Below are 19,786 nucleotides of genomic sequence, written 5' to 3'. Positions count from 1 at the left end.
TAAGGGACACACATCTGTGGAACAACACATACCACAAAAATCACACATTGACCCATGTCTACTAGACGCAAAGGATATCAGTTGTCCAGCTGCTTTTGTATGTTGGCCGTCTGGCACGCTTAGAGGTCAGCCAGCGGTCCACGGCAGGAGTGGGATCGAACTGCTCTAAGCTTTAGTGCTTCCAGTCTGGTCACTGTCTTCCTCAACTCTGATGTGGCTTGGGGGAGGATTAGGCCATTCCTTTGCAGGGTGAGGCTAAGTGAGGATAGCTCCTCAAACATGTCTGAAAGAAAATGGCAGAATACACAAAAGAGTGCATTCCCATTTCCCTCTTTATCTGTTAAGAAGTGAGTTAATAAACTGTCACCTGTCATTTACTTGATTCTGAAAGTTAATTTGAGTCTTGAACCTATTTTTTAAAACTAGTGTGGTATTACATTTCCTGTGTAAAACTGACCTTCTTTGCCCGCCCTTGAACTTCCGCTGTTGTTGATGCTACAGCCAGGTGCTCCATGTGCTGCAGAACAACGGAGTACTGGCCTTCGTCAGTGGCAAGGTTCTTGTTTTGTCCATGCCGTAGAAACAGTTTGAAGGCTCTGTGGACATGGGGGATCCAGCGAGGTCCCTTGACGCTAGACAGTGTGCAAATATCTACACCGAGCTCTTGCCCGAGAACACAGAGCTCTCGTTTGGATTGTCCGCTGAAGTGATACGTCTTCCATATCAGATTCAGAAGATCGTACACGACAGACACCTTTGGCTCTTTCTTCTGAATGGTCAGTATTGCCAGCTCTAGTCTGTGAAAGTCAGAACAGAATCTTCCAAACAATTCACCATCTCCTTCCCCCCTGTCTCTTGTGCTAACAGAAAACAATAATTCTGTGGTATTTACCATTCCAGCACTTAGCGCACGCACACAGACACACACACACAGTATTGTTTAACATTCTCTGCTAGCAAATAAAACTAAATCATAGAGAATTTATTAGTTACAAACCTATGTGGCATACAGTGGATTGGGATTATATGCTCCCCTGCCTCTCTCTGCAGGTGGGCAATCACTCCCCCACGGTGGCCCATGTTCACGGAGGCACCATCTGCTCCGAAGGAGATGCACTTCTTCATCCATGACCCTCCATCCTCCTCTGGGCAAACAGCACGAAATGTGGCTTTGGTGGCATTCAAAACACATCTAATGACAACACAAAAAAACAATTATACAAAAGTATTTCTGACAAACTAAATTATCTCCATTATGAATAATGATTCAATTTTACACAAGAATAAAGCCTATAAAGAGGAACAACTTACCAATGGCATGGGAGTGCTCAAGGGTCTGTTGTCTGACCAGGAGATTGAATGGCTTCCCATCCTCCAACAGGCGTACGTATACAATCTTGCATTCGGTGTTGGATATATCAGTGTCTCTGTCTATTAGAACGGCAATATACTTTGCGGCTTTCAGCTTCGCTGACAGGCTCTCTCTCATTGTGTCAGCAACTTGACCGATCATCTCCGCACATCTTACATCATTGTTGTATGTGGGATTAATGTCAACTCCGTTTTTGTGGTGGAGTCTGATAAGCAGCCCAAATTTGATGAAAGGTTCTTCTTCTTTCGCAATGAAGTATGCAATGTTTATCTTTATTTTTAGCTGCCTCCTCTTCTCCTCCTCAGACAGCAGCACTTACCTCCTCAAGGCTGCTGACACCGTGCCTGATGGTTTTTACCTGTCTCAACAGGTACAGATCTCTGCACTGGATATGCCGCCGCAAGATGTTATGTTTTGCTACGCTATCTCTTTCAGATGCGGGTTTCCTGACACACGAAGGACGAGTTGCCCGCCTGTTTCTGCCCTCTACAATATTTGCAGTACATGACGTTGTTTTTTAACTCTAGCCATGGGAACGTTTTGAGCCAATTCGCATTGAATCTATATGTTCTCCCTCCACCGGCTACAGTGGACGTTGAAGTGACAGCGGGGGCCACGGTAGCTTCACTAACGTTGTTCTCAGCATCCCTAACATTAGCCGCCATGTCAACGTTAGCCGCCTCAGGTAAACCTTGGGAAGAGGCTTCATTAGCTGAACCTTGCGAATCGCCCTTGCCGGATTCCTCTTTCTCCTCGTCTCTTTTTCGTTTAAAATAAAATTGAATGGGCTTCATTTTTAGCGATGTCTGCATGTTAACTTATAGCCTATACCGATACTATTTTCCAGTGTTCACCTTTCTCTCTCTGACTGGACTGCGTCATCACAGAAAACTCTACTATGGTTGGCGCATGCCGCTTGTGGAATGTGGGAATTGTAGTTTTTAAACAATTAGCAGAGGGGGAAAAATAGATTATGGTAGGTTGTAATCTTTAATCGCACACTGTTTTTTCCGGTTCGCACATATCTATTTTTAGGGGCAAATGCAAGTGAAATACTCGCATTGTAGAGCCCTGGGTAGCATGTAGCGTTTGCAGCTCAGTGAAGGGGAAACTGCCAGTGCGTGTGATGAATGTGACTCCGGAATCACAGTTACTGAGGGAGGGCACTGAACTGGGGGGTTTCTCTATCTGGGAGAAGGGTAGTGAAGACACTCGTTGCTGGACTACAGGATTCTAACCAGCCGCCATACTCTCCGACCACAGCAAAGTGGTACGTAGAACAGATAATGCAAGAGCTGGACAGATTGCAGCCAGCTAACTGAGGTGCAGCTGAGAGCTGTAAAGGAAATGGTGGGAAGGTATGTGGGAGTGTTTAGCACTGGTGATTTTGACTTGGGCTGCACAAAACTAGTCCAGCATAGGATTGACACAGGGGACACCAGGCCAATCAAACAAGCGTTGAGGTGGGTGCCTGTTCATCTGCAAGTAGAGTAGGACAAGCATTTGCAGGACATGTTAGAAATGGGAATAGTTAACCCATCCAGCAGTGCATGGGCAGCAGCAGTGGTGTTAGTAAGAAGAAGGATGGCTCAATCAGGTTCTGTGAGGATTACAGAAGGTTAAACAAAAACACTGTTAAAGATGCTTATCCACTTCCTAGGATCGACGAGACCTTGGACTCGCTTGCCGGTGCTCAGTGGTTTTCCAATTTAGACTTAGCCAGTGGGTACTGACAAGTCGAGATGCACCCGAGGATCTTTGCAAAATTGCTTTTGTGACAAAGAGAGGGCTTTTCGAATTCCAGGTCATGTTTTTTTTGGTTGACAAATGCTCCAAGCAGCTTCCAGTGTCTGATGGACCTGGTTTTGGTTGATTTACAGTGGACAACAAGTTTGGTGTACTTAGACGACATCATAGTGTTTGGTCGTACATTCCAAGGGCGTGTGAAGCATTTAGACAATGTTTTCAGCAGATTGGAGCAGACAGGACTTAAGGTCAAGCTATCTAAGTGCTACTTGTTCAGGTCGTAGGTGAGCTACCTGGGACACATCATCTCGTCTGAGGGAGTGTCCACTGACCCCATGAAAACAGAGACAGTCAGGTCATGGCCTAGCCCCAAGTCACTGACAGAGACAGTCAGGTCATGGCCTAGCCCCAAGTCACTGACAGAGACAGTCAGGTCATGGCCTAGCCCCAAGTCACTGACAGAGACAGTCAGGTCATGGCCTAGCCCCAAGTCACTGACAGAGGCAAGAAGCTTTTTAGGCCTGGCGTCATACTACAGGAGGTTCAGACCAGATATTAAAGCTATGGCGGAGCCTTTTTACAGATTGACAGATAAGTGGGAAATGTTTGAGTGGAACTGAGCGTGTGAAGTGGCCTTTAATTAATTAATGTCCAAGTTTACCGCATCCCCCCATACTTGCTTTCCCGAACCATAATCTAGATTTCATAATGGATACTGACGCATGTGACACAGGCATAGGGGCAGTCCTCTCCCAGAAACACGAGGGTAGAGAGAGTAGTAGCGTATGCCAGTCGGTCACTGTCAAAACAGGAGAGGAAGTATTCAACTACCAAGAAGGAGCTTCTTGCTGTGGTAGTGTTTCTTAAACATTTCAGATGCTTTTTGCTGTGGAGGAAATTTCTACTGAGAACTGATCACAGCTTACTGAGGTGTCTGAGTAACTTCAAACAACCTGAGGGACAGTTGGCTAGATGGTTAGAGTTACTGGATCAGTTTGACTATGATATTGTCACACAGGCTAGGGAGACTGCACATTAATGCAGATGGTGAGTCACGCCGACACACACAGACAGTGAGTGTAGACACAGCCGTCTCACAGGAGGCCACTGTCAATCTGAGAACCATCGTATACAAGCCTCAGGATGTCACTATTGAGCCTGTAGTTGGAGCTCAGACAAGCCAGGCAGTACCCAAAAATGCAGCTTTCCTTTTGGAAGCACAGGATAGAGATCCAGTGGTCTCCCAGTTAAAGAAATTGAAAAAAAGAGGGTAGAGCAGAGCTCCCTGTGGAGTTGAAATGGGACCCAAAGATCAGGCCTTTCAAACAAGTGTGGGGGGCATTACATGTGAAGAATGGGGTGTTATGCCGTGAGTCAAAACTATGAAACAGATGACACCATCTGGAGAGGGGTTGTACCAGATGAGCTCGTACATGAGATACTTACCTTTATCCACAATGATAGAACCGGAGGCCATTTAGGAGTTTAAAAACTCACCAGTAAAATCAGAGCAAGATTTTATTGGCCAGGCTGGCAGAGAGCTGTAAAGCAGTGGTGTAAGGGCTATGTGGCGCTGCATACAAGTAAGTTACAGGGTCCAGCCCCCAGAGCGCCCATGACAAGTTCTGTCACAGGCCGCCCTTTTGAGAGGATAGCTGTAGACTTAATGGGTCTGTTTACAGAGACGGGGCGAGGTAACAAACACATTATGGTAGTGTCAAATTACTAGGTGGTCAGAAGCATATGCTATACCCAATCAGGAAGCAGTAACAGTGGCCAAGAAACTGGTAGAGGAATTTGTGTTGAAGCTAGGCATTCCTCGCTCTATCCATAGCAACCAGGGGCAACATTTTGAATCTACTCTTTTTAGAGAGATGTGCAATCTTTTACAAATCAACAAAACACTAACCATTCCGTACAACCCACAATCAGATGGTTTAGTGGAAAGAATGAACAGAACTCAGATCAATATGCTGTCACTTTTTGTTGATGACAATCAAAAAATTGGGATGAGATACTCCCATATGTGATGATGTCATACAGGTGTAGTGTTCAATCTTCCACGGGGTTCACACCATACAGGGTGCTGTTCGGCACTGAAATGACTTTACCGGTTGATGTGGTTATGGGATCACAACAAAATGAAGGGAAACAGTATGTTTCTCAGTATGTGCAAAAGGTGCAGGGGTATTTAAGCACTGTAAGAGAAGCTGTAAAGAGAAATCACGTAAAAGCCACAGTTAAACAAAAGCAATACTTTGATCTAAAGGTGACACCACAGAGGTATGAGGAAAATGAATATGTGTGGTTTAGGGACTACCAGAGGAAAAAGGGGTTGTCACCCGAAACTGACAGAAATTCAAGGGTTCTTTCAAAATTGCAAAGAAACTGTCAGAGGTGCTGTATGAAGTGAGTGCTGTGTAATGGACCTTATCATGCCGTGGTACACTACAACAGGCTCAAACCTGGCTTTGGGATTAAATCAGAGTATGAGGTCACTGGCACGGGACAAGAGACTGAGTTGAGCACTGACTCATTTGTGCCTAGTCAGACATACTACCCCTCAAGGAAACAGGGTGCTCTGAGGAAAAAGCAAACAATTTTGCCTCAGTTACCCTTCAGGAGAAGGGTGGGGGAAATTGTGAGACTGGGGGCTCCAAGGGATGTTAATGTCTCAGTGGAACGAGAACTGGACACTGTCAGGATTGAAAGCTCATCCGAAGACAGAAACTCATACCACACAAACGGATGTGAACAATGAGTTGCCCTGTGCACCTGCAAGAGAAAGTGTCTCCTTTGAGACGAGTCAAGCACCTGAGTCAATTGCAGCAGAAGATCACATGGGTCAGACCCCAAATAACTATTAGGAGGCCTGTTTGGCAATGTTATGCAAATTAGTTGCTGTATGTGAGGATGCGGGAGGCATGCTTAGGGAGAGTTTTTGGGAAGGCGTTTTGTGTGGCGGGTCAGTCATGGGATGCACTGTCTGTTCATCCAAATAAAATACGAACCTGATTATTTCATGGGAAATCAGTGTCCTAGACTGTTTACGCCAGTCAACAAACATGCGAGTTTTGGTAGCCTTACAGGTAGGTTTGTTAAAACACAAAACTTATTTGCATTTGGTGGTCAACCCCCAAATTTGACCATTTAAAGACTTGATAGTTGCATCCTTCCTCAGGGAACTTTCTGCTGATAGCTGACAACAGGGTGTCTCGGAGCTCTGCGGACAATTCCTTCGACCTCATGGCTTGGTTTTTGCTCTGACAAGCACTGTCATCAATTGTGGGACCTTATATAGACAGGTGTGTGCCTTTCCAAATCATGTCCAATCAATTGACTTTACCACAGGTGGACTCCAATGAAGTTGTAGAAACATCTCAAGGATGACCAATGGAAACAGGATGCACCTGACTTCAATTTCAAGTCTCATAGCAAAGGGTCTGAACACGTATGTAAATATATATACACTGCTCAAAAAAATAAAGGGAACACTTAAACAACACAATGTAACTCCAAGTCAATCACACTTCTGTGAAATCAAACTGTCCACTTAGGAAGCAACACTGATTGACAATAAATTTCACATGCTGTTGTGCAAATGGAATAGACAACAGGTGGAAATTATAGGCAATTAGCAAGACACCCCCAATAAAGAAGTGGTTCTGCAGGTGGTGACCACAGACCACTTCTCAGTTCCTATGCTTCCTGGCTGATGTTTTGGTCACTTTTGAATGCTGGCGGTGCTTTCACTCTAGTGGTAGCATGAGACGGAGTCTACAACCCACACAAGTGGCTCAGGTAGTGCAGCTCATCCAGAATGGCACATCAATGCGAGCTGTGGCAAGAAGGTTTGCTGTGTCTGTCAGCGTAGTGTCCAGAGCATGGAGGCGCTACCAGGAGACAGGCCTGTACATCAGGAGACGTGGAGGAGGCCGGAGGAGGGCAACAACCCAGCAGCAGGACCGCTACCTCCGACGTGGAGGAGGCCGGAGGAGGGCAACAACCCAGCAGCAGGACCGCTACCTCCGCCTTTGTGCAAGGAGGAGCTGTTTGATTTCACAGAAGTGTGATTGACTTGGAGTTACATTGTGTTGTTTAAGTGTTCCCTTTATTTTTTTGAGCAGTGCATATATTTTTTTTTTGCAAGAATGTCTAGAAGCCTGATTTTGCTTTGTCATTGTGGGGTATTGTGTGTAGATTGCTCAGGAAAATGTTGAATGTAATCAATTTAGAATAAGGCTATAGCGTAACAAAATGTGGAAAAGTAAAGGCACTGTATATGCATGACTTACATACATGGAGTGCTCCATGTTCCGGCTGGTAGCAGGCCTCAACCTGGATGCAGGGAAATGCCCTGCCTTGGAGTATGGTTATATCCATCTCCACCAGGCTCCTGGAAATTATGACAAACCTGCTTATATTAACAAAAGAAAAAGGTAACTTTATTTAGTCAATGGAAGTCATGACAGCCATAGTTTCTTTACAAGGGAGAGTACAGTCGTGGCCAAAAGTTTTGAGAATGACACAAATATTCATTTTCACAGTCTGCTGCCGCAGTTTGTATGATGGCAATTTGCATATAGGTGTTAGTTGGTGGTATATAATAGTGGTATAAAATAGTGGTATATAGGTGTTAGTTGGAGGTATATAATAGTGGTATGTAGGTGTTAGTTGGTGCTATATAATAGTGGTATATAGGTGTTAGTTGGTGGTATATAATAGTGGTATGTAGGTGTTAGTTGGTGGTATATAATAGTGGTATATAGGTGTTAGTTGGTGGTATATAATAGTGGTATAAAATAGTGGTATATAGGTGTAAGTTGGTGGTATAAAATAGTGGTATATAGGTGTTAGTTGGTGGTATGTAATAATGGTATATAGGTGTTAGTTGGTGGTATATAATAGTGGTATATTATAGTGGTATGTAGGTGTTAGTTGGTGGTATATAATAGTGGTATATTATAGTGGTATGTAGGTGTTAGTTGGTGGTATATAATAGTGGTATATTATAGTGGTATGTAGGTGTTAGTTGGTGGTATATAATAGTGGTATATTATAGTGGTATGTAGGTGTTAGTTGGTGGTATATAATAGTGGTATATAGGTGTTAGTTGGTGGTATATAATAGCTGTATATAGGTGTTAGTTGGTGGTATATAATAGTGGTATGTAGGTGTTAGTTGGTGGTATATAATAGTGGTATATAGGTGTTAGTTGGTGGTATATAATAGTGGTATAAAATAGTGGTATATAGGTGTAAGTTGGTGGTATAAAATAGTGGTATATAGGTGTTAGTTGGTGGTATATAATAATGGTATATAGGTGTTAGTTGGTGGTATATAATAGTGGTATGTAGGTGTTAGTTGGTGGTATATAATAGTGGTATATTATAGTGGTATGTAGGTGTTAGTTGGTGGTATATAATAGTGGTATATAGGTGTTAGTTGGTGGTATATAATAGCTGTATATAGGTGTTAGTTGGTGGTATATAATAGTGGTATATAGGTGTTAGTTGGTGGTATATAATAGTGGTATATCGGTGTTAGTTGGTGGTATATAATAGTGGTATATAGGTGTTAGTTGGTGGTATATAATAGTGGTATATAGGTGTTAGTTGGTGGTATATAATAGTGGTATATCGGTGTTAGTTGGTGGTATATAATAGCTGTATATAGGTGTTAGTTGGTGGTATATAATAGTGGTATATCGGTGTTAGTTGGTGGTATATAATAGCTGTATATAGGTGTTAGTTGGTGGTATATAATAGTGGTATATCGGTGTTAGTTGGTGGTATATAATGGTGGTAGATTGGTGGTGCAATGTTTTCCTTTTACCCTCTTCCTTTTTGACTTCTTGTATCACAAAATGTTATGAGATTAAACACACTACCGCACAGTAGGTGGCAGCATGCACAAACAAATGTGCGAACGCTAGGATACCAAAGAAGAAGGTTTGTTAGTGCAGGGCTGAAATAAAAGCCTCTTCTCCATGTGTGTCCCCAGACAGACTGATGCATTGATAGACTACCACTACTAGCCTACATCTGATGAGCGTCCACTAATAGGCTACTTATTGCAGACTCTGATGCTTCTCTTCATTGGCATATGGTGATTTTATTGTCATTGGATGCATTGTGAAAACAAACCTTTTATTCCAGTGTATAGGTCTAACATGTGCAGTAACTTGGTGAAATACACACATGCAGAAAACAACCAGACAGTAGTATGACACCATATTGAAGAACCTACAGTAGTCCTAATGTAATGTTTCCCAACCCTGGTCCTCGAGTACCCCCAACAGTACACATTTTTATTGTAACCCTGGACAAGCACACCTGATTCAACTTGTCAACTAATCATCAGGCCCTCAAAGAGTTGAATGAGGTGTGTTTGTCCAGGGCTACAACAAAAATGTGTTCTGTCGTGGGTACTGAAGGACCAGGGTTGTTAAACACTGGCCTAATGAGAAAGACAGTAGGAAAGAGACTGATATAGCCTACATTAGTAGGCCTATGTCCTGTGCCATTGTGCTCAGAGTGAATTACATAGTTTTATTGTCTCCTGTTATACCTCATGTATTTTACAGGTCATAGTTGAACTTTGACAATGTGAATCTATTGTTATAGAAAATAGGTATGGAAAGTATTACATCATTGTTAATTAATGTCTGCTCAACAATGACTTGAATAGGCTATTCTATTCTCAAGATGATCAAGAAAACTCAGTAAATTATGTATTTGATGATTTTCAGCATTTTGTAATGTCCTCATAATGAACAACACAGATTATTGTAATATAATGGAATCTTGGCCACCTATCCTGTGTCACCATTCTGAATACATCAAAGCTTTTAATATCATAATTTCTGCTACAACTACCCAGCCAACAAAGAATGCAACACCAACTCAGGTTTTGACAAGGCCCTCGGCCCACCAAAAGACACTTCCCTACTTCATAGAATTCTTTCTGGACTCCTCAAAGCTCAAGGACAGAGTAACTGTTCCACTTCCAAAGCTTACTCTTGGCTTATGGATTCTCTGCTGACCTGATGGGGAGTCATTGTCATTGGTCTTGAGGCTGATGGATGAGGAGGGAGTTGAGGCGCAGGATCCCCCCACACTGCTGGACCTCTTCCTGGAGGCTGAGCTGTGTCTCAGAGTGGCCTTGGCTGCCACTTTGAAAGAATGGGCCACAGTGCTACAGCGAACCTCCTCTATAGTGTTCCTGGACGGTTTGAAGAGGATGATGTAGACTTTATTGAAGAAAATACAGGCCAGCAGTCCAAAGCTGGAGGCTAGTATGGCGATGACCTCCACAGCCGACACAAACTTTCCATAAGTGCTGAAGTAGGCAGGGATGAAAGAAATCCAGACGATGAAGAAGATGAGCATGCTGAAGGTGATGAACTTAGCCTCGGTAAAGTTCTCTGGCAGTTTTCGTGATTTAAATGCAAAGAAGAAGCATATGGCTGCCAGCAGGCATGTGTACCCAATTAGGAAGCCGAGCGCCATCATAGAGCCCTCATTGCATGTAATGAAAATGATCTCATCAATGTCATGGTTCCTGTAGCTCGCAGGAGGAGCATTGTAAAGCCAGACCACACATATCATCACTTGCACAAATGTGAACAGGAACACCAACAGGAACTGCAAGTTTAGCCCCCACCACTTACGATGGAGACTGGTGGGGATCTTGGCTTCGAACACTAGAAGTACTCGGTTAGTTTTGACCAGGATGCAGGAGATGCAGAGAACAAAACTTATCCCGAATGCAGGCTGGCGTAGACGGCATGTCCAGTCCTGGGGTTCACCAATGAAGATGAGGGAGCTGGAGAAACAGCAGATGAGTGAGAACAGGAGGAGGTAGGATAGCTCTCTGTTTGTGGCCTTAACAATTGGGGTGTTGCGAAATCTGATAAACACTCCCATCACGAATGCTGTCAAGAATACCCCCAGCACAGAGCATAATGCCAAGGCGATCCCAAAGGGCTCTGTCCAAGACAGAAACTCTATCTCCTTCAGGAAACAGGATGTGTGGTTCTCATTAGACCATGAGTCATTGGGACACTTGGTACAAACACTGGCGTCTGCAGGAATAGAGAAGTAGTGTTTGTATTATTGATAGAAACATATGAAATAGCAACAGATTATATAATGGGGTATTTCAGATTTTTCACTGTCTTTCTTACCTTTGTGATCACTATACTCTCCTTCTGAGCATTCTGTACATTCAAAGCAACACGTTGGCATGCTTTCTATGATCCCCTTTCTGGTGCCTGGTTCACAATCTTCACTACAGTTAGAGAATGGCACCTAATGAAATGACAGAAACCCAGACAAAGATCATGCATAATATTACTGCATTGTCGGAACTAGAAGCACAAGCATTTCGCTACACTCGCATTAACATCTGCTAACCATGTGTATGTGACAAATAAAATTTGATTTGATTTGATTTTGGATACAGAACCAATAGAAACAAATGCAGCACATACTGTATATCAGGAAGAACAAATATATAAGTTATCTCAATATCAAATCATTTCTGGGTAACAATTAAGTGCCTTACGGTAATAGTTGTCCATTAAAATGGTCAAAAAGCAACAAAAATAGCTTTTTAGCAAAGCACTTTCTAAAGCAAGAATTTTGATAGGACTGTCTGGGAGTGGTCTGAGGGGGATGGATGTGTAATCTGTAAACTAGCTGTTATTGGCAGAGAGATTATGAACTATTTTATTGGTCTATATTAATTTACTAAAGAATAGTTAATGGTCTATATTAATTTTGGTAGGCCATCATTGTAAATAAGAATTTGTTCTAAGCTGGCTTGCCTAGTTAAATGAAGGTTAAATAAATACAAATAAATTCACACCGCCTGGTGATGTCACCAGGCAAGCCAAAACTCCACCCATGCAAAACCTGCAAATCAGAAAGTCCTGTGTTGATTGTTTTTTCAACAAGCAACTATCAGTAAATAACACTGACCAAATTCTTCACACTTTTACAGTATTCGTTTCACAAGCTGTTGTACAATATAATACAAAACACAGAAAAAAATATGACTGCACTGGGCCTTTAATATACCTGTTTGGAGCAACATACCTCAGTATTATATCCATTCCACAGAATCTTTGTGTTATCAATGAAAAGTTGTACTCCTCTCTTAGCTCGCATGTTGTAGAAGCCGACCTCTTCAAACACAACAGAACCATCCTCAGGAGACCGGTGCCAATTGATAATGGTGTAGTTTCCTGACGGATCAGCATTCTCATCAAAATGTACCTTTTCTCCCATACTGTTTGAGAAGTTTAAATGTCTGAGCTGCTTGAGAACCTGTAATACAGAGCCAGGTATTTGATCAGGAAGGGATATAGGAAAGTATACAAAGGGGTCAACAAAGCTGGGAGCAAACAAAAGAGTATACAAATGGATTTGTCAATTAGATTTCCTACTCTTTTTAAAGTATCCATTCACCTGCCATGCTTCTATTTTCTTTATATCTGCACATGAGTTGTTAGAAAAAAGACCCCGTCCAGGAATGCAGGTGAGAATGTCCTGCAGGGCCTGTGCAATGGAGTGAACTGCAACATACACATTATAGGAAATACGAAGATGAGTGTAATCCAGATATGGGGTCTCTGCACCCATAATGTCCTCCTCGCCAGTACACAATGGTCTGAAACTGGTGCTCCCATTCTCACTGTCTCTCAATCTCTGGCTGTCTTCCAGATAGCAGTTAAAAGTCTCCTCCCAAAACTCCCTGACAAACTCATTGTGGCTGGATTTCTTTGGCGTGACCTCTTGTAAGAAGTCTTTGAAGCCAGGTATTTCGCCTGCTCTGAGCGCAAAGCCAATGGTCCCAACTACAACATCAAGGTACTCTGGTTTGGCGATGAGGGAGGTAGTTGCCCAAGCCTCGCTGGCCAACCAGATGCGGTCGGTGATGTTCCGTCTGACCATCTCTTTGATAAGAGGCTCAATGTCAGGCCCACTGGCAAAAACGACAATAACTTTAGCTGAGGAGTTCTCAATACGGTCAACCAATCCTTGGATCTGCCACTCCTCAAAGTACTGAGAGATCAGCTCACTCAGATGGATACAAAGGTCTCGTTCTTCCATCTCTTTCTCAAATTTTTCAATCCCTGGACGTCCATACTCATCATCAGACGCCACTGCAATGACCCAATTCCATTGGAAGTAGTCGATGATATCTGCCATGGCAGTGGCCTGGTGCTCATCTGTGGGAATGGTCCTCATGAAGGATTTGAACTGGTTCTTGTTGCTCAGCAGGCGACTGGAAGAGGCATAGCTGATCTGCAGCAATACAGGGGGAATAAAGTTACTGATATGTTATTGTTGATTGATTTAAATAAATCAGGAAATTGGAATTGAGATTGTAGCTCACCTGTGGGATGTAGAAGAGGCCCAACAGATTGGCAACAGCAGTGGAGACTGCAGACCCAGAAGCCCCCACCACTGCTATAGTCGATGGGATGTGATCTGTGCAGTTACAGAATTCATCCAAGTTCAGAGAGTCAATCTTATTCTGTGCTACGAAACTGAGGGTAGCCTCCAGGGCCTTGGACACGGTGTTGCAGGTGTCAAAGATCCTGTAGCCCAGTGTGATGTTGGGCAGGAGAGTACTGCTGTTGTTGATCTCCTCTATTGCAAAAATCATGGCCTGAAGCCAACGGAATCCCCGGAAATTGTACCTGCAAGGGGTGGCACACCATAACATGCATTTAGATACCTTTTGGTTTTCATGAAGTACAATCCAATAATACTGACTGCAATACATTAATGTATATATTTAAAGACCATTTCATTGTCAGTTAGCACAAAGCATAGTTTTATACAGTTCTGCATAAAAATAAACATACAGCCTCAATTGCCGATTCAAACCTTACCGTACACACTCTGTGGATTCTGGCCGCGCTGCCAGGTCTTGGTCTTTGGAGGTAACACCAAAGTGCATTGGAAACAGCCCGCCCAGCAGAATATCCCCAGTCTTCTGTGCTCTCTGATGAGGCCCATAGGTGGAGATGACAGAACTGAAGCCCAAAAGCACCAGGTAATACAGGTAAAATCTCATTGTTTAGCTCTCAGGAGGGGCTTGTCCTCTCAGCACATTAGACTTCAGAGTTAACCTCAGTCTTGTCCCCTCCAGTGACTCTGGCTGTCGCCTTGTTTCTGACTCATGCTGTTCTTGATCTGAAAAACATCCGTGTGAGAAGTCCATTAGAGAGAATTGGAAATGTGTATATTCTTAGTTTAACAAGTCAATTGTCTTGCACAATCCTGTAAAAAAAAGTTTTTAAAAGACAATGTTTTAAAGGTTAATGAAATATAGCTAACCATGTTTGGCCCTAATGACTGCCATTGTTAGATCTTGTCCAATGTAGAACACTGAGGAAAAAGTCACTCTGCACCGTGAACCCTTTTGGGTATAAAAGCATTACAAGTTCCTGAGCTCCTATTGTTGTAGTCTTTTTCCCTCTTGTAGACGCACAGGAGGAGTGACATGAACTAAGAGCAGCGTCACACTCCACTGCTCTTCCTTCCTGCTAGTGCAATGCTGTGGCCAGTGTACCCTGTCACCATGGAGAGGGAGTAATAACGGCCTGGGTCTGGCTAATTATCCTGGAAAAATGCTAGAGCAGGATTGTGCTATTGAGCAGAAGCCTGCTAGAACACTCTCTGGAAAAGGATACTGAACAGGTTATACAGAGGTCGGCATGCCCCGTCTATACCAACCTAACTCTCAAATGTGTGCCCAACTAAGAAATTAAACGGAATGTATGAAAATCTGATACTGTACATCCACATCTGCAGTAGATAAGTCTACGGTTGCTGTGACTGGCAAAAATTGAGATTACAATAATGAAAACCCAAGGAGGATGGATAACAAGGATACCATCAACCATAATTTAATTTCACGTGGCATAGTAATGTAAAAAGAAATTCTCAGACCTTTAACTAGACAAAGGTTAGGGAACAAATTCTTATTTACAATGGCCAAACCCGGACGACGCTGGGCCAATTGTGCGCCGGCCTATGGGACTCCCAATCACGGCCAGTTGTGATACAGCCTGGATTCGAACCAGGTTGTCTGTAGTGACGTCTCCAGCACTGAGATGCAGTGCCTTGCGCCACTCAGGTGCCCCAGGTCACATAATTCCCATAACAGAATGCATAATTGAAAGCAAACATCTTCCAGGTAGGTACTCTTACCTAGTTCCTTAGTCCTTACTTTATGAATACACAAAAATGAGTTTCCTTCAAAATAATTGATAAATACAACAGGCATTCCATGGCATACATTTAAGCTAATGCATCTTTAGTAAACAAACATGTGAAACAGGTGTTTCAAGATCAACCCAATGATTATATACAAACAGTTAATTTCCCAAAAACACAATGTTTGTGATTGCATTTTAATGGTATACAATAACACTCTCCATCTTATATGAAGAGCTATATACAGAGCTGAGGCAAGAGAAACTTACCTTGATAATGCTTGATTTCAGACGAACCAAAGGAAATACAACTGATAGAACAAAAATGTAATGCTGTTGGAACAAAGACTCTCCTGCAATTCTAGTCTCGAATTAATTCAGCTCAGTTGTTTTGCCGAACCCCGCATCTGAACGAGATGAAACATTAACTAGGAGGGCAGTCCATTTCCTTTAGGAGATTAAGCCAATCTTTGGTCACTCCTTTTTCAAGTTTGTTGTAGTTGAGTAAATTCGAGAGAGAAAAAAAAGGTACTTCCCAAATCTTACAGTTATGCATTGAAATGGCAGACAATTCTTTACAGCACAGGAACAGTATTGTTTGTTTAAATTCAGGGGTTAGTGCTGTGCCAAATACCATTCCAAGATCTGAAGAAAATTGCAAAGACAAATACAATCCATTCATATTTTATTTTGTAGGCCACAAAAAAAATGTCTTACCTTCAAAAGAAACAATGTCTCCCACATGTATCATGCCAAATGTACTATTTAAATAAGGTAATGAATTAAGCGCAAATACAAACTTAACATGATAAATTACAGTACAGAAAAACAAAGCAGACTTGTCCTTTGCTATAGGAGACTTGGAAAAAACAATAACATTTCTATACCACAAACTTGTTCTTTGTTATTGAATTGCTTTTGGTGGCTGTGTCTGCATGAGCTTGATATCCAATGACGAGTTTTGGAGGTAGGCCTAGTCCTTCCTTGTACTTTCGTCTGAAAATATGAATCATATGGTAAAACATTCATTTAACTGACCAATCAAATGATCAAAAAGGTAGCTTTGAAAATAAAGAAAAGCTTTAACATCTGGATGTATGGGGGAAATTGTTGATGCCAATTATCTGTAGCCAATGCTATATGTAATACTAATATCCTGGGCGCAATGGATTGCACCATTAGGTTTTTCCTTGGTCTAACCATTTTTCATTAGGTTGCTATGCAAATGTCCTCATCCTGAACAATTATAGTTTACAACATGATGGCCAACAGGACACATCTGGCTTCTGTGGGATCTGGCCCAAGCCTGGCTGTAACTGGAGTGAAGCCGGCAGATAAAATCCATAACTGTTCAAGGCAAATATGACTAGTCTGTCGAGACACCTGTGAATCAGGGCAGACATGACACTACAGAAACGAGTAATTTGGTCCGGCCACACTGCATAATGTCAGACTTACCCAATATAGGTAACTGCTTCGCCATTCTCTGTATCGGTGGTCCAGATGGCGATTTTGTCACCTTTGGCTCGAACATTGATGACAGCACCGCAAACGTCCCTGCTGAAGGAGCCAAAGCCCTCTCCAATGAGGCAAAGGAGCTGTTTAAAAAAAATTTAAAAAAAAATCATGAAATGCATAAATTAAAGATAACTTGCCTTTGAGGACTACAGTTTGTTTGTTGTTGGAGCGCAATCTGAGGGGACAGTATTAATTCAGTGGTCCCACATCATTAGTTTCCTCAGTGTTACAGGGCCCTGGGTATGAACCCCAACAGGCAACTGGGTCCTAGACCTCCTGACAGGCCATCCCTAGGTGCTGAAGGTAGGCAACAACACGTCCACTTCACTGAGCCGCAACACAGGGGCCCCACAAGGATGTGTGCTCAGCCCCCTCCTGTACTTCCATGACTGCGTGGCCACGCACGCTTCCAACTTATCAAGTTTGCGGACGACAGTGGTAGGTAGGCCTGATTACCAACAACGACAGAGCCTACCTGTGGTGAGGGGCCTGGCGAAGTGGTGACAGGAAAATAACCTCTCCCGCAACAAAACAAAGAAGCTGATAGTGGACTTCAGAAAACAGCAGAGAGAGCACTCCCCTATCCACATCGACGGGACCGCAGTGGAGAAGGTGAAAAGCATCAAGTTCCTCAGTGTACACGTCACTGACAATCTGAAATGGTCCACACAGACAGTGTGGTGAAGGCGGCGCAACAGCACCTCTTCAACCTCAGGAAGCGCAAGAAATTCAGCTCAGCACCTAAGACCCTCAAACTTTTACAGATGCACCATTGAGAGCATCATGTAGGGCTGTACCACCACCTGGTATGGCTACTGCAACACCCGCAGGGCTCTCCAGAGGGTGGTGTGGTCTGCCCAACGCGTCACCGGGGAACACTGCCTGCCCTCCAAGACATCTACAGCACCGGTGTCACAATGCCAAGATCATCACGGACTTCAGCCAACTGAGCCACAGCCTGTTCACCCCATTATTATCCAGAAAGCGAGGTCAGTACAGGTACATCAAAGCTGGGACTGAGAGACTGAAAAACAGCTTCTATCTGAAGGCCATCAGACTTAAATAGCCATCACGCCCAGCCTCCAGCCCTGAACTTAGTCACTCACTAGCCAGCTACCACCCGGTTACTCAACCCTAAACCTTGGAGGCTGCTGCCCTATGTACAGGAACACTGGTCACTTTAATGTTTACATACTGCTTTACCCATTTCATATGTATACACTATTATAGTCAAGGCCTATCATTTTAATTTATTGCTGTACATATACTATATATTATATCCACCTTGACCATAATGTCTTTACATCACATAGTTATACTCTGTACTCAGACATTGATCGTCCGAGTATTTCTATATTTCTTAATTCCATTATTTTACTTTCAGAATGTGTGTATTGTTAGATTATACTGCACTGTTGGAGCTAGGAACAAGCATTGCTACACCCGCAATACCATATGCTAAATACAGTATGTGACCATTAATTTTATTCAGATTTGAATCAGCTTTCTGACAAATATTGAACAAACAGTATTTCTGGTTTTCATAGTGATACAAAACTGAAAGTGTTGGGCAGAGTGGACCGACTACTGACAGTCTCCTTCCAGAAGCGGTCGAGTTCAGTGTGCCTCTGCTGCTTCGACAGTGTAATCAGCCAGCGTCCTCCACACTTGTTACGCCTGTCTTCCCACATTGGCTCAATGCCATCCTGGGGGAAGTGACAGTATAACTTTAGTCCAATTAATATAGGAGTACATGTACGAGAAGTATTATGGATAATGTAAATCTCAAACTGATGGATACTTTTCTCCAAAAGTCTACATCACCTTGAAAACTGAGTAGTCGCAACCAGATGAAAGCTTGCTCACCAGCTGAATGTTGTTGTACAACCTATTAAAAAAACAAAAACATTTTCAGTCAAGAAAACAATAAGTGGTGGTGACCTACATCATAGGTTCTCAATATACTTTTGTTGGTTGAATTTACTGAAACTTGCCTAGAAGTTGCAATAGCCACAGTAGGTGTAAAACTGTCAAGGATACAGTCTACTGTAAATCAAGAACAAACTGCAAAACTCACGCCCAGAAGTCTTCCACTGTGTCAAACTTTGTGATGATCCTCAGATTGTCCTGCCACATTTTGCTCTTATCGTTCTTGTAGAACCAGAGAGCCCATCTGAAACAATGCACAAGTGATTGAATAAAAGGAGGGGTTGGTGGACCTTCATCAAATATTTACATTGTTATCTGAATTGTAATCTGATTCGCAAGTGATTTCACTTCCTGCACATTAAAAGTACATATTGCAACAGAAACAATTTACCGTTAAAGAACCAAACAGAGTAAATTAAAATTAGAGGGACCTACCCAAATTTGTCCAATATAAATTACCTTTCGTTGCTAAACGTTTTCCGTTGAGTAAACGGTTGGTTGCGAAAACGTTTAGCAGACGAAACGTTTTGCAACAATCAGCGTAATGAATACACCCAGGTATGAACTATAAATGTTATTTATTGACAAAACAATAAAAACTTCCAAGTAATTTAAATGTACCAATAATCTCTCAACCGGAAAACACACCTGTTTTGTAGGGGATGCTTCACATGTGGTCCCACAACAACACGCACCACTTTGTTATCAACCCTTTTTTTGGCTCCATCAATCTTTTTTAGGGCTCCTTTGTCCTAAAAAAAATGGGAGAAGACATTTATAAAATAGGCATATAGGAAACGCGTAGGGAGACGACTTCGATTTAATTAAAAGGCAACGGTATCAAACAAGCAATCATTATTTTAACAAAACTGTTCTAAAAAAAAGTTTGTCAAATTGAAAATTGCGAAATCAAGTAATTTAACACTAGAATTCCAGCAAAATATAGTCTAATGAAATCTTACCAAGCGACCTGCAATGCACGCCAT

The 19,786-nt window shown here is 42.6% G+C and overlaps 2 protein-coding genes across 2 annotated transcripts; both read right to left on the bottom strand.

The window, feature by feature from the left end:
- Positions 1 to 10,065: 10,065 nt before the first annotated feature.
- On the bottom strand, positions 10,066 to 14,209 carry casr (calcium-sensing receptor). Its single transcript, XM_038964529.1, has 6 exons — positions 14,025 to 14,209; positions 13,523 to 13,829; positions 12,592 to 13,431; positions 12,220 to 12,450; positions 11,307 to 11,430; positions 10,066 to 11,204 (listed from the first exon to the last, which is right to left on the bottom strand). The coding sequence occupies exons 1-6, from the start codon at positions 14,207 to 14,209 to the stop codon at positions 10,066 to 10,068; spliced, it is 2,826 nt and encodes a 941-aa protein (XP_038820457.1).
- Positions 14,210 to 16,234: 2,025 nt separating this feature from the next.
- eif4e1b (eukaryotic translation initiation factor 4E family member 1B) lies at positions 16,235 to 19,786 on the bottom strand. Its single transcript, XM_038964742.1, has 7 exons — positions 19,763 to 19,786; positions 19,449 to 19,552; positions 18,949 to 19,044; positions 18,696 to 18,759; positions 18,464 to 18,577; positions 16,812 to 16,951; positions 16,235 to 16,349 (listed from the first exon to the last, which is right to left on the bottom strand). Exons 1-7 carry the CDS (start codon positions 19,784 to 19,786, stop codon positions 16,235 to 16,237), a joined length of 657 nt encoding a protein of 218 aa, XP_038820670.1.

This window comes from Salvelinus namaycush, chromosome 26 (genome assembly GCF_016432855.1).
Source record: "Salvelinus namaycush isolate Seneca chromosome 26, SaNama_1.0, whole genome shotgun sequence".
NCBI lineage: Eukaryota > Metazoa > Chordata > Actinopteri > Salmoniformes > Salmonidae > Salvelinus > Salvelinus namaycush.
The sequence above is the reverse complement of the archived record's forward strand: the minus strand, read 5'-3'. Positions and strand labels throughout refer to the sequence as shown.

Coding starts and splice junctions, on each gene's coding strand:
- casr (XM_038964529.1), bottom strand. CDS start 14,209: ATGAGATTTTACCTGTATTACCTGGTGCTTTTGGGCTTCAGTTCTGTC. Junction 13,830..14,024: donor GAATCCACAGAGTGTGTACG/GTAAGGTTTGAA, acceptor CACCCCTTGCAG/GTACAATTTCCGGGGATTCC. Junction 11,431..12,219: donor GGAATGGATATAATACTGAG/GTATGTTGCTCC, acceptor TCATTTCATTAG/GTGCCATTCTCTAACTGTAG.
- eif4e1b (XM_038964742.1), bottom strand. CDS start 19,786: ATGGCGTGCATTGCAGGTCGCTTG. Junction 19,045..19,448: donor AAGCATCCCCTACAAAACAG/GTGTGTTTTCCG, acceptor GCATTGTTTCAG/ATGGGCTCTCTGGTTCTACA. Junction 16,350..16,811: donor GAAGCAGTTACCTATATTGG/GTAAGTCTGACA, acceptor TCATATTTTCAG/ACGAAAGTACAAGGAAGGAC.